This window comes from Pelobates fuscus, chromosome 5 (assembly GCF_036172605.1).
Source record: "Pelobates fuscus isolate aPelFus1 chromosome 5, aPelFus1.pri, whole genome shotgun sequence".
Taxonomy (NCBI): Eukaryota; Metazoa; Chordata; class Amphibia; order Anura; family Pelobatidae; genus Pelobates; species Pelobates fuscus.
In genome coordinates this window covers 294328433-294343721 of record NC_086321.1, presented here as the reverse complement: position 1 = coordinate 294343721, position 15289 = coordinate 294328433, and the positions used below count along the sequence as shown (strand labels likewise).

Here is a 15289-nt window from a genome sequence, read left to right as displayed (position 1 = left end):
ACACGCCTCCCACACACACCCTTCTCCCCCTCACACACCCTGCAGCCAATGTCCCTCTCTCACATATTGCAGCCTATCCTCCACATGCACTACATGGTAATGGGCAGGAGCTGGGAGGCAGACAATAGGGTCCCCCTTGATAACTTAGGGACCCCATCCGCAACTAATGGGTGGGGACCGGTGAAGTATTGTCCACCACTTTATCACTTAGGGCCCATATCCATTAATGGGAGGTGGCCCCAAGGGGAGACAAAAGACCCCCCTTTTTTGTTTATTTATTTAGGGCTGTCTGGGGGTCCCCCACTATTAATTAGTGTTAGTTTATTAGCTCCCACTTGTTTAGCATGGGTGGGGGATGGAGGAGGCACTATGTACCCTCCTTTTTAAAATTATTTAAATAGGTGCATCACCCTGAGGGCATGGGGGCCCTGTGTTAGTCCCCCCTTTATTGGATTGGGGGTTCCTTTATTTTTTTTACAACACAGTGAGGAGGGGCAGGAGTGAGATTTTAAGCTCCCTAATGCTAACATGGGTGATATATTGATGAGGGAGGAGCATGGATGGAGGTAACAAGCCAGTAAACTAAACTAAACTAAATGAACGAAGACTGAATTGCAATTCTGTCTGTGTTGGTTCTTTATAAATTCTATGCCTTCATTTGTCTTTTCAATGCAAGGCCCCACTCATTGGCTGCATTTATTTGTCTAACTACTTAGTCTAGGAGGACTGTAGTGGTTATGGTGCTTGGAGTGCTCTTTTAAACATTAGGGGTTGAAGTTAGGAACATCGTTTATAGGTTTTTAAGGTTTTGGTTTAAATACTTTAGGGTCTGGTTTAAGAATAGAGGTTAGGGAAAGAGACATTAAGGTTTGGTATTAGGAATAGTGGTTTGGGCCAGTTGTTAAGTTTTGTAATTAGTGTAAAAGCATTAGGGTTAGGCACATTAAAGGTAGGGTTAGACATTAAAGTATTACTCCTGTGACGGAGCGCCTGTTCTCCGACCCAGTACTTCCACCAAATCCGCTTGTTTGCTGCCACAGGGGATTCTGAAGCACTTCAGACCCAGTCGCTGAAGCTTGACTGGCGTCTCCCAGGAACTCTTCCTCCCGACCAGGATCCAGCTCTCTCCTTCCAAGCAGATATTGTCCCCTCTGCCTTTGCCTCTTCAGCTCCTCTCCCAGGTATCCACACCTCTGATTAGACTGTGATTAGCTAATGCCTTTACAAAAGCACTTTTGACCCTCAGGTCTAGTTATTTGTTTTTTTTAACTTGTCCCAGGGGTCATGCAGCCAGCCAACAGATCCAAAGACTCTGTTACTGGGATCCCTGACTAAATCAACCAGGAAACAAAGTTCCAAAAGTAACTAACATACATCTTTATTTATACTCTGGACTAGCCCATGTGTACATTACATTAAACTTACTGTGACAACCTCAATATAATACTAATAGCAAATTCATACGGGTAAACATATATGAACTCATAATAACACATTAACTTATTTATAAATGGGGTGGGAAAGACAATAACTAACAAGAAATAGCTCCCCTGCCTGCAGAATTCATAATATGCAAATCTACATGAATATGCAAAGTAACAAGCCTTGCTATTCAAGTGGCTCCACAGTCAAATCCACCTAGATGGTTGAAGCAACAGCAATACAGGAGAGCACACCATACACCTATAATGGGTGACTAAAGCATAAGAATAATCCAGAGATATATACATAAAGTGTACGTCGTCTGCTCCCCGTGATTTTAACTACTGTCAGGCACTCATGCTCTAAGCCAATCAGCAGCTCCCCATTTATAAAAAAAAACCGTATGTACCTTCTTTATCAATGGGGAGCTGCTGATTGGCTTAGAACGTTGTCTGAACGCTCTAAGCTAATTAGCACTGGCCCTGCCTGATGCTGCTTGAGCCTTCTGTTATTTAAAATATCAGATGGTGGGAGGACAGGCGTGCAATACAATGTGTCACTGGAACATGAACTTTTGGTTTAAACCAACACACAGTTACCAGTGAAAAATTGATGAGACCAGGAGTTAATATAAAAAAACTAGTAAGTAAAAAGAGGGTAAAAATCAAAACACTATGCAAAATCAATATAAATAAGTCAATATACTAAGTCCAATGGTAATGAAAATAAAGTGAACATTTTAATCTCCAACTGTGAGCAAGCACCAGTAACTTCCTGGCACCATAACAACGTATTTCTAGTGAAGTTGTTATGGTGCCCACATTTTAAGAATAGAGGATATAATTATGAATTGGGGTTGAAGATTCATGTTAGAGAAATTAATATTATTGTAAGGCATTACAGACAGAGGTTAGAGTTAGAAATGGGGTTCGATATTGAAACACCCTGCAACTAATAAATTCATTATTTTTAATTCAGCTTATTTCTGAATAAAAAAATAGTAAAGCATTAAGAAATAAAGCCAGTGTTAGACAAATTAATGCTATCTGCTATTATATCATGTTGTGGTTGGGTGGTCCCTTCCCTGTAGCTGTACTTCCCAAGGATGGAATAAGCAGTTTTTGTACGTTCTATTTCAAGGTCTTCTTAGAATTTTAACATGGACCTTGGAGACATGTTTAAGTTCTCATATATAAGGAGGTCGACCTTTGAGTCAAGCACAGCAACAGGGTCCCATAGAAAACCTCCCTTTACAAATCATGTATCTTCGATTTTGTTTCTTCACCCTGCTAATTGCTGTCATGATGTGTAGTTGGTCGCAAGCCATGGATCGTGATGAGCTTGGGATGAAACTTTGTGGTAGAGAGTTCATCCGAACTGTTGTGATGTCCTGTGGGGGTTCCAGATGGAAGCGATATACTCCAGAGCCTGGACAGGAAAGAGTTAACCCATACCGTAAGTACTCAAGCAATTTATATGACTCTTCAGGATAGAAGAGAGTACACTCTGGAGAATAGACCTAAAATCTGGACAGAGAAACATTTGAGGGGACCTGGAACTAAACAAGTTTTCTAGATCATGTGTCAAGACTATTAAATCTATGCTCATGTAAAAGTGGGATCATAAATATGTGAGTACAGAATGGTGTCTTAACTAGGTCAGATTTTATTATATGAGTCTGTCCAGCAAATAAACGTAACATCATATGAATGGTCATAACAGGCAAAGCATAATTATTAATGGTAAGGATATCATTGTTAGTTCATATAGACTAATACAGACTAATCACAAAAAACGAGTCACACAACAGACAAGCAAGTTTGTTTGATTTGTGATTTAGACCATGGTGCTTAAAAAAGCAGATGATTGATGGGGAAAAGGCTGACTGATGACTAGGAGACTAAATGTTTATTCACAGATAAAGTCAGAAATAACCAATAGAGGAAAAAAAGAAGGAGCAGTAAAAAAATTAAAAGAATATATATATATATATAAACATTATATGTGTAAATATATAATAGAGGTGTTTTTTTTGTTTTTTTTATTTATTTTTTTACTGCTCCTCTTTTTCCCCCTATGTTGGTTTGCTTGTCTTACTTGTTCTTTCAGGAAAATGTATAGTGGTGTAAGAAACATACAAAAGGGGAGTGTAAGATTCACACAAAGGGGTTGTAAGAGACACACAAGGACGGTGTAGGAGACACCACAGTTAATGAATGAGACACAAAAAAGGAGAGGCGTATGAGACAAGGGAATAGGGGAGAAGTAGAATACACACAAAGGAGGATGAAGGTGTCACAGAAATTGTGAGTAAGATACCTACATATGGGATGTAAAATGCACTAAATTAGGTGTAATAGACAGACACAGGTGCAAAGTGGGATAAAATAAACTAAAGAGGCTGTAAGACACCAATGGGACAAATGGCTGGATAAGATACACCAAAGAGGTAAAATGGTGGTTCAAATACACTAAAAGTAGGTAAGACATTCAAAAGAGTGGATACATGACACACCGGGGCAAACGGGAGTATAAGACATTGAAAAGAGGGGATAAAGGCTATGAGGGTATAACATGGAAAACACAGGAAAATATATATACACAGGAAATATAACACAGGAAAAAGGTAAAAAGAAACTATAAGGGCGGAAGTGGGGGGGGGGGGGGGGGAATATAATGCGTCTTCACCTGTGTAGCTAAATAATCCTTGCAATAAGATAGTCATGAAATGGATATAAAACTAAACCTTTCATATTAGAAAAAAATGAATATATACAAGCATATGGATGGATGTGTATGCTATATATGCTGCTTATTTATTTAATTTTTTTTAAATTATTTAATTTTTATGTTTATTATCCATGTATCTGTTGTTTTTTTTTTTTAAAAAAAAGGGATGTGTGGCTAGCATATACACATATAAGTAACAGCAATTTTGTGTACAGATTGCTTTGCAGACAAATTTAAACATGAAAACTATGTACATTTACACTATTTTTATGTTTCACCTTTTTGTTTAGCGTTTATAAAATATTTGAGAGATGAAAAGCTTTGCACCAGGTACATAACTAGGAACCAGTGGGTCCTGGTGCCCTCTGTCAGCAATATACTGAAGCAAGATGTGTGTGGTGGGTGTGTGAATGTGATATGTACATGTGGAGCTGACTGTGTGTGGGAACTGGCTGTGTGTGATCAGGGCCGGCCTTAGGCCTTTAGGCGCCCTGTGCGAAAAATCTTCACAGCGCCTCCCCCTCTCCCCCCACCATCATCCATGTATGATATAATGTTTGTGTTGTCTGTGTATGTGATAGATGTGATGACTGTGTGTGATACGTATGCTATGTGTTGGCTGTGTGTGATATTTGCAATGGGTGTATTAAAAGTGTGTGATATGCGTGTATTGGTTGTATGTGATATTTGTACTGGGTTTATTGGCTGTGTGTGATGGTTATTTATTTCAGATAAAAACATGCATTTAGGCCTGTGTGTGAATGCAGGTGTATATTTTTGCAGAGTTATGTGCACACATTCCCACAGTCAGATGCACACAGCTATACATATACACTGTCAAATCCACCACATGCACATAGTCGCAGGCATATAGTCACATACACAGGATCAGGCAGAAACACACAGGTACAGGCAGTAACACACATACACAGTTACAGGTAGATAAACACACTCCAGCACAATTACAGGCAGACAGCCACACACACACACAGTTTTACACACAGACACACAGCCACACATACAGTCTTACACACACATACTTACATGGAGACAGTCACACACACACAGGCAGACAGCCACACACACACACACATGCAGAAAGCCACACACACACACACAAGACAGCCACACACATACACGCAGGAAGACAGCCACACACACACACACACACACACAGAGGCAGGCAGGCAGGCAGGCATCCACACACACAGGAAGACATCCACACACACAGGAAGACAGCCACACAAACACACACAGGCAGACAGTTACTCACACACACACACATACGCAGACAGTCACACACACAAACACAGGCAGACAGTCATACACACACACAGGCAGACAGTCACACACACAGGCAGACAGTCCAACACACACGCACAGACACACACACACACACACACACACACACACACAGGCAGACAGTTATATACACACACACACAGGCAGACAGTTATATACACACACACAGGCAGACAGTCATAAACACACAGGCAGACAGTCACACACATACACACACAGGCAAACAGTCACACACACACACACACACACACACACACACACAGGCAGTCACACACACACAGGCAGACAGTCGTAAACACAGACACACACACAGGCAGACAGTCACAGACACACACACACACACACACACACACACACACACACACACAGGCAGACAGTGACACACACACACAGGCAGGCAGGCAGACAGTCATACACACACACACACACACACACAGACAGTCACACTCACACAGACAATCACACATAGTTACCTCTGTTCATTGTGGAGGCAGACAGGCAGTGCAGCTCCATGAGACTGTTTGTTGGGGGAACCAGGAACTCCTTCCTGCTTCCCCTGCAGCAGTTTTTAGCTCTGCCCCAGCCGCACGGGAAGATCTGCCCCGCTGCACAGGAAGTTCCGCCTCCGCGACACTGAAGCTCCGCCTCCGCCGCATATAAGCTCCACCCCCGCTGCACAGGAAGCTCTGCCCTGCCACAATTTATGTATATTTATTTTAAATCCCGTCCGGTCATGTGTGAGCTGTGCGGCCGCACAGCGCCCCCTGCTCCATGGCGCCCTGTTCGGCCGCACAGCTCTCACACCCCTAAGGCCGGCCCTGTGTGTGATTGTGTTTGTGGCCAACTGAATTTGATAATTATTGTGTCTAGAGTTGTATAAGGACAAATTTGTGTGATTTTGAGTGGGGCTGGCTGGAAATAATTGTGTGTGAAGGTTTACTGAATGTAATTGTGTGTGAGCGCTGGATGAATGTGACTATTTGTGGAATTGCCTAAGTATAATTGTGTACATTAAGTTCACTGGCGTACATACCGCGCCATTAGAGATATTTTTGCCAGAGGCTCAAGGAAGCAAGGTGAATGGTTAGAGTTAGGACCCACCTAGGGGGTCTGCCTTGACGTTGGCAGGTGGGCTTACGCTCTCATGGCCACTGGAGGTAACTAAAAAACCTCCATTTGTTTTTAAAATGCATAGGGATAAGGAAAGAGTGCAGGTAACGTGTTTTTCTTCTCCTTGGGGGCCCAGAGCTGGCCACCTCAAGGCCCCCCCGAGGCTGGCAGTGGCGTCACTTTGAGGGTGGGCGAGCGAGGGAGCATTCTCCCCTGAGCTCTCTCTGCCCAGCTCCCTCACGCGCATTGCAGTGATGTCGGAGCCGGAATATGACGTCACTCTGGCTCCGGCATCAGTAAGCGGTGCTTGAGGGAGCTGAACGGGAGGATCAGTGCTCCCTGACTGCCTGCAGTGACACCAAGCAGCCCCACCGGCCCCCAGGGAAAGCTGGAATCCCCTCAGCACTCCCAAAGGTGGGGAGGCTAGGGGATTAAATTTAAAATAAAAAAATGTGAGTGTGTATCTGTGTTAGTGTTAGTGTGTGTGTGTGTCAGTGAGTGTGTTACTGCGTGTGTGTCTGTTACTGAGTGTGTTAGTTGTGTGTGTTTGTGTGTGTCTGTTAGTGTGTGTCTGTTATTGAGTGTGTGTCTGCTAGTGAGTGTCAATGAGTGTGTTAGTTTTTGTGTGTCAGTGAGTGTGTGTATGTTACTGTGTGTGTGTCTGTTACTGAGTGTGTTAGTTTGTGTGTGTCTGTTAGTGTGTGTTTGTTATTGAGTGTGCATCTGCTAGTGAGTGTCAGTGAGTGTTTTAGTTTTTGTGCGTCAGTGAGTGTGTGTGTCAGTGAGTGTGTTACTGTGTGTGTCTGTTACTGAGTGTGTTAGTTGTTAGTTTGCATGTGTCTGTTAGTGAGTCTGTTTGGTATCTGTTAGTAAGTGTGTGTTTGTCAGTGATAGTGTATGTTTTGTAAGTGAGTGTGTATGTGTGTCTGTCTGTCACTGAGTGTGTATGCATGTCTGTCACTGAGTGTGTGTCTGTCAGTAAATGTGTGTGCCTGTTAGCTAGTGTGTATTTGTCTTTTTGTGAGAGTGTGTGTGTGTCTGTTAGTGAGTGTGTGTGTGTGTGTATGCTTGTCTGTTAGTGAGTGTGTGTTTGTTAGTGAGTGTCTATATGTGTTTGTCAGTGAGTGTGTATGTGGGTCTGTCACTATTAGTGTGTGTCTGTATGTGTGTGTGTGTATGCATGTGGATCTCTGTGTGTGTCTGCATGTGTGTGTGTGCCTGTATGTGGGTTTGCATGGGTATCTGTCTGTCTGTATCTGAATGTTTGTCATTAAAGGACAACTATAGTGCCAGGAAAACAAACTTGTTTTTCTGGCACTATATAGTCCTTAGGACCCCCCTACCCTTGTACCCGCTGGGCTGAAGGGCTTAAAACTTCTTCAGCACTTACCTTTCTCCAGCGCCAGGCTCCCTTGGTGCTGGGGATCTCTCTGCCCCGATTCGCCTCTCAGCTGCGAATGCGCATGCGCATTCAAACCGTCCATAGGAAAGCATTACTCAATGCTTTCCTATGGACGTCCAGTGTCTTCTCACTGTGAGACAGCTACTAAAGGCTGGATTAACCCTCAGTGAAACATAGCAGTGTTTTCAGCTGCAGGGTTAAAACTAGAGGGACCTCGCACCCAGACCACTTCATTGAGCTGAAGTGATCTGGGTGCCTATAGTGGTCTTTTAACCCCTTAAGGACCAAACTTCTGGAATAAAAGGGTATCATGACATGTCACACACGTCATGTGTCCTTAAGGGGTTAAGTGTATCTGCATGCACTAGCGTTCATACCGCAGTCGCAGGGGTCACAGCCCTGCGACCCCTGCCACCAGGTGCCCGCCGCCATGTGTTGCGGCTACGGCCAGTGCAGTTTAAGGGCCGGGGGTGCCCACGGATCAGTTTCTGCACCGTGGCCCCATGGATCGTGTGTACCCACTGATTAAGTTTCTAAATGTGATTGTGTGTGGAGTGTGATTGTGAGGTTGGCTGAGTGTCAATGTATGTGTGGAGTTGTTCGCATTTGGGGTTTGTGTGTGATATTATTAATAAAAAAATTTTTACTCCCATGCTGCATACCATATTAAAAGGAAAGGAGTTTAATCGCTGGTGGTCCAGCGGGGATATAATCCCTTGTAGTCCCTGTGGTGCTGAAGTCTCCCTGGTGGACCAATGGGTGAGCATGTGGCCTGCACCTCTAGTGAGTGCAGACCACATAAACACTTATTTTGCCCATGGTCATTTAATAAGTCAATGCGTTTTCATTGTAACCCGGAAACCTAATTTGTTGTTCAGTACATAGCTGAATTAGCAATATAGTAAATAACAGTTTGCAATGGGTGATCTAGCATGGCCTTTGCCCCAGGCCCCACCCATGACAGGCTAAACTCTAGAATTGTTAGTTTGAAAGCAAAAATTCTATTTCTCTCCTGTATATAGTAGGTGTGACAAAACAGATAAATAAAAACTGTCAAAAACTTTACTGTATGTATTTTTAGAGTTACTAAAAATGGCAACAGAATGTAAAAATAATGTCTACATTTGGGCATTACACCCACATACAGTAAATAAAGTTAAAGTTTATATTTCTAAAATAAAGGTATTAAAAGGGCTACACATATGCACAGTGACCACTTCAGTATTTTGAAATGGCCATGGTGCTTGGAGTCTGTCAATGCAGCATTTTAATATGATTTACGCACAACTTTGCAACTCTAGAGCAAGAGCAGTGAGTGATTTTAATAGATCTATGCACTTTTTGTGTATCCATGTACAACTACAGTAAACAACTGTATTCTAAAAGCACAATTTTACTGAGAATCATTACATTTAAAAGAAAGGTTGGTGCTTCTCTCTTGAGCTAAGACTGTTCCCCCTGTTGCAGGTGATATACTTGACTGGCTGAATAACAGAGATTTCATAGATGATCCTGAGCGCCTGAACTCAGTTTACGTTGAAGGAGCACACAATCCTTCCTCTCCTGGTCTGCATCATAGTGATCCCACCATGGAGCAGCTACGAGGATCCCTGTATGACCCGCTAGTTGGAGAAGAACAGGAAGATGTCAACCTACGGATAAGGAGAAGCACGGGGCCTGCTGGATCCTGCTGTCAGCGTGGTTGCACCAAGACTGAAATAATGAAGTTCTGTTAGAGTTACTGCTGTGCTACTTTGCATTATAATATTTTGGGGGTTGTCTCACTAAGATTCATGTGACTTGAAAAACGATTTACAAAATTTACTCTAAAATAGACGCACTGTTCTATAAATGTGATAATCATAGTTCTTTGTTCCTTACCCATAATTTATATTGCAGCATTTGTGTGAATAATGCATGAGAGGAATCTAAAAACTTACCTCGGCTGCTGTTCCACATTGCCATCCGATGATGCATTGTATATGTGTGTTTGTGCTCAGGTATCTAATCGGAAAATGTTGTACGTGTGAATGCACTGTTGGTATTTTTTTCAGGAATGCCACACATTCACCTTCAATCTGTAAATTTACCGTACTTTGCAATCTAGAAATTAAAAAATAGCACAAGCAATGGCTAAATTTTATTTTGCTTTTGCACTGTGCTAAAATGGAAAGTGATTGTTCCCCTTTAAGTCAAGTTTACTATTCTTATGTCCATCTCTGCTATTTTAGATTTAATTTTAAAGTGTTTTTCAGTCAAGTCTGGTGATTAGTAAGACGTCCCTATAACATCTCTGCGCAAGTCAAGCAATCTCCTTATTACAAATAGTGCATCTCTAATTTTGTTCATAAATAGAACCTTTGACTGGTACATGGTAGAATAATATAATAACCTGAATAGTAAACATGTATGCCTTTACACTGATTTATGGATGCTTTAGAAAAAGACCACTGTTTACACAGTCATCTTTATTTGAACATATTTTCATTTTGTTAAAATTAAGTTTTTTGTTTTTTGTTTTGTTTTGTTTTCCCTAGCTTTTATGTTGGTCCTGATTTGCTTAATAAACACCATAATATTAAAAAAAAATAAGCTGGTCTTCAGACTCTTTAAAAGAAAATAAATATTTTCTCCCCACTATTATTTGTGTCAGCCATTGTCATTATCCAAACTGTCATAATAAGGCTACTGGGAGGATATTAATGCAGCACTTATAACAGATCTCATAAGAAATTGCTTTATATTGTAATATATCTTGCAGGTGGTATAATTTCTGGTTTCTCAACCTGAGGTACGAGCACATGCACCAAAAATGGGGATGGACTTAAATGAAAGTAATTAACCCCTTAAGGATGGCGGGCGTTCTATGCCGTGTTTTTGGGGGTGACTCTAAACGCCGGAGGGCGGCATAGAACACACCCACTGTCCTTCATACTTACTGAGTCACTGCCTATCCCCCAACTGGTTTCACAATCCTTGGGTCTGCCTGGGAGCTCAGGCAGACCCCCTCTGCCCGATCCAGCCCTCCCGGGCCATGTGATCGCATGGTCCTTGGGATCACATGGCTGGAATAGCAGTGCCTGCAAGGGGACTGTTGAGCTCTCAGTCTGTCCCCCTAAAGCCTGTAAAATATTTGTAAAAGTTAAAATAAAGTTTTAAAACACCTTATAAATGTAATTAAGGTACTTATATCATATGTATTAAGGCTGTTTGGCCTGCAATTGTGGGAGGGGCATAAATTAAATCACTCCCTTATATAAGGTACACCCCTTACTTCACTCCATACTGATCAAGGTCAGCATCTAAATGCACTTCCGGGTCATCCAATCGCCATTTTGGAATACTTCTGTTTTCTTACGAGGTTTTCCACGCTGAGCTGTGTCCAGGATTCCAGCTGAAGGCTTTTTCTTTCCGACCAGCTTCTTGCTTCTGTCATCGCCGCAGATCACGTCCTAGTGACTCACAAACCGTAAGTTGACCTACCCGTTACGCCAGGCAACAGTCCCACAGCATCATTTACGGGTCAGGTCCTCACTTTACTATTACGTTCGGGAATTTCATGCTACACTGCATATTCAGTCTATCTTGTTCGTTTTCAGCCGTTCGTTTACACGGCCATTTCGGGCATATATCACGCTATGTTTTCCCCATTCAGGCTTTTTGGGATTGTATTACTATGTTTTTCCCCGTTCGGACACTTTACTGTCAACTCATTCCTTTAAAATATCTCAGTTCGTGCACTTCAAACGCATGAACAGATTAGATAGACATGTTCCGTTTTACAATTTTAGTCTGTTATTACTTATGGCCGGTTCGTGCGGTTTACACAGTAAACCAGTTATTACACATAAATACCACACAATTATTGTATCATACATACTACAATAACCATCAAAATACATCCCTCCCCATAATAGTACATACCCTACTGATACTCCATAATTAATCAATTACGGGCATCACATAAATTTAAATACTTAGAACTCACACTACATATTATTACGTCCACCATGCTACAACTCAAACACTGCCACCTACAGGTCGGCAAGTACATACTTACGGAGATCCTACTAAATGATCTCCACTGACCTCTACAGGTCAAAACAACCAAACATAATAAAGGTAAAAATGGGTTGTGCCATTTGTCCTTTTTTTCATACGGTTTCCATCTATTTAGTTACAGGTACTACTGCTACCTATACGGATTGTCAGGTTACAAAACTATACTTCCAGGTACGTACACCTGCTTACATTATATCCATAACTAAATCTCCCACAGAATAGACATAAGTACTGGCAATTAGGGTCATAGGGGCCATTAGGTAATTGTCCTCTTTCTCTGCACTATGCTTCGGATTAGTGGTCCTGCGAAGCATACACCCCTCAGGCCACACGTGAGCTAGCTGCCTCGCACGTATCATAGAGGGGGCCTCACCTGTCACTCCCCTTCCTATGTTTCTGGTTACAGTCACCGAGAGGCCAACATCCTGCCACAACGTTCGGTGGCCACAAAAATCCCCTTGCGCCAAGCATAGATAGAGCCTCTCAAGCCACTTGACAACTAGCAGGGCCTCACCTGTCACCAAAACAATAAGCATAATGGTTTCGCCTTACGGCATAGCTAGCAAGCCAGTACTAAACTGCTCGATTCAAATAATAATGTTATCTTTTATTTATTTAAGGATGTCTCATGAAGGTGACAAAGAGCTATCTCTTCATAGCACCCCAGCTAAGGTCGAGACACCTTCTAGTAGGGGAGATGTTGCCAGTCCAGCATCAATCAGATCCTGGACGATCCCACGCATCACCACTGAACTAAGAAGGCGACAAATCCTGCACACACAATCCCACCAACATTAAGAGAGACATACTGGAAGGCAAAGATGTCAACCTAGCATCCCTACTAATTGCCTTCCAGGATGTGGTCGAAAATAAGACTTACATGTATGATGAAGTATCTCTGGTGGTCAGATCCAAAGACTCCAGGTTAAACCGGAAACTGACCATCCCTGAATTTGTGTTAGCTTTTGGTATATTTAGAGATGTAATTTGTGTACCCTAATAGAAGGGAAGCGTTTGATCGCTACATGCACAAGCTGGTGGACCTGGGGAACAAATATGGTGGGTTGTCTTTTTACGACTACCATAGGTCATTGTCCACCAAGGTGTCTGGCGCTCTCTCCCAGCATGGTACCCGTATCAGACTAGATACGGAACTATTCTGTAGACACTTCGCAGGTCTCAAAACACCGGCTTGTGCATCCTGCTCTTCTACTACCCACACTACTAATTTTTATTCTAACATGGCAGGCGACCGTAATCAGTCACCTAGCACCAGCTACGCTGGTAGAACTGAGAGAACCACCAGAGACAAACTGGGTCATCCCATCATTTTCTTTGGTAAATCCCAGGTGTGTAATAATTTCAATGTAGGCACATGTAGCTTTAGTGCATGCAGGTTATTGCATATTTGTTCACATTGTTTCAGGGCACATGCGAAAACCATGTGTCCAAATAAGCAGAGACTCATCATAGATCTGTCAGCCCCTCATACCACTTCTACCCCAAGTCTTAACTCCCTCATTCCCTCCAAAGAGTTTTCCCTACAATATGCCACAATAGATCATGCCATCGCCTCCATCATGCAAGCAGGGATCGGAGCTTGGCTAAGTAAGATAGACATTACAAATGCCTTTAAACTACTACCTATCCACCCTACACTCTGGTACTTACATGGCATCAAATGGGCAGATAACTATTATTTTTTATCCCGCTTAACCTTTGGGTCAAAAAGTAACCCCAAAATCTTCAACTCTTTTGCAGAATCACTTTGCTGGTTGTTACTTAACATTTCCAGATGCCCCATAGTCATCCATTATCTGGATGATTTCTTGATGATCGAAGAGAACTCATTTCCCCCAAGCAGTCTCAAAAAAAACATTAGTCTGTTTGACCACCTGGGAGTCCCAGTATCCCCTAAGAAAACCGAAGGTCCAGACACAATCATTACATTTCTGGGCATACAACTAGACTCTGCCTCCATGCAAGCTAGTTTACCACAAGAGAAAATTACAAACATCCTCAACAGCATCAACCATTTCATCTTACTGGGTAATTGCAAACGCAAGGAACCAGGGCTGGACTGGGATAAAAATTCGGCCCAGGCATTTTTTTATCACACCGGCCCACTAAGAAGGGGCGGGGCAGAGAGGGTGTGTTTTGTCGTCACTAATGACAAACACGCCCCCTTCTCAAAGTGCAGGCCAGGGCAGACCATGCGCAGAGCTCTGCTAAAGGGCTCTAGCATGAGAAAAAAGCCCTGTATTTGTTCTGCACAGTGCAAGCAAATTTAATAACATGCTTGCACTGTGTTTCCTTGCAACTTGTCTCTGGTGTCTCTATAAATGGATACCAGGAGACAAAAATGCCAGGAAAGAGTATTGTGCTGTGTTTGGAGCCTGCTTGTGGGATTGTGTGTGTGTGTATAGAGTGAGCTGATTGTGGTGTGGTATTGTGTAATAAGGTCGGTTTTAGTCGTGTTGTGTTTGTGGTGTAATGTAATGCATATGTGGCTAGGGGCTGTAGAGAATGTGTGTATAGGGGATGTAGCAAGTGTGTGCATACAGGCTATAGTGTGTGTGTGTGTGTGTGTGTGTGTATGTGATGTAGTGTTTGTAGAGAGTGTGTGTTTAGGGGTGTAGTATGTGTTTGCTTACAAGGAATCTAGTGTGTGTATAGGGGATCCAGAGTGTGTATGTCAGGAATGTAGTGTGTGTGTGCATGTATATATATATATATATATATATATATATATATATATATATATATATATATATATATATATTTGGAAGTATTGTGCAGTGTGTTGGGGAGGTTCTGTGTGTATGTGAGGGGTGCAGTATGTGTGTATTATGGATGCTGTGTATGATGTGTGTGAGGGTGCTGTGTGTGAGAGTGCTGTGTATGATGTGTTTTGTGATAGTGCTGAGTGTGATGTGTGTGAGTCCTGAGTGTGATAGTGCTGTGGATGATGTGTGTGAGTGCTGAGGGTGATGTGTGTGAGTGCTGTGTGTGAGGGTGCTGTGTGTGAGGGTGCCGAGTGTGATAGTGCTGTGGATGATGTGTGAGAGTGCTGTGTGTGATGTGTGTGAGAGTGCTGTGTGTTATGTGTGTGAGTGCTGTGTGTGATGTGTTTTGTGATAGTGCTGAGTGTGATGTGTGTGAGAGTGATGTGTGTGTGATGTGTTTTGTGATAGTGCTGAGTGTGATGTGTGTGAGAGTGCTGTGTGTGAGAGTGCTGTGTGTGAGAGTGCTGTGGATGAT

The 15289-nt window shown here is 42.5% G+C and overlaps 1 protein-coding gene across 1 annotated transcript; it reads left to right on the top strand.

Moving 5' to 3' along the window:
* The first annotated feature begins 2681 nt into the window (after nt 1-2681).
* LOC134612871 (relaxin-3-like) lies at nt 2682-9731 on the top strand. Its single transcript, XM_063457325.1, has 2 exons — nt 2682-2877; nt 9434-9731. Exons 1-2 carry the CDS (start codon nt 2682-2684, stop codon nt 9700-9702), a joined length of 465 nt encoding a protein of 154 aa, XP_063313395.1. The 3' UTR covers nt 9703-9731.
* The last annotated feature ends 5558 nt before the right edge of the window (nt 9732-15289 follow it).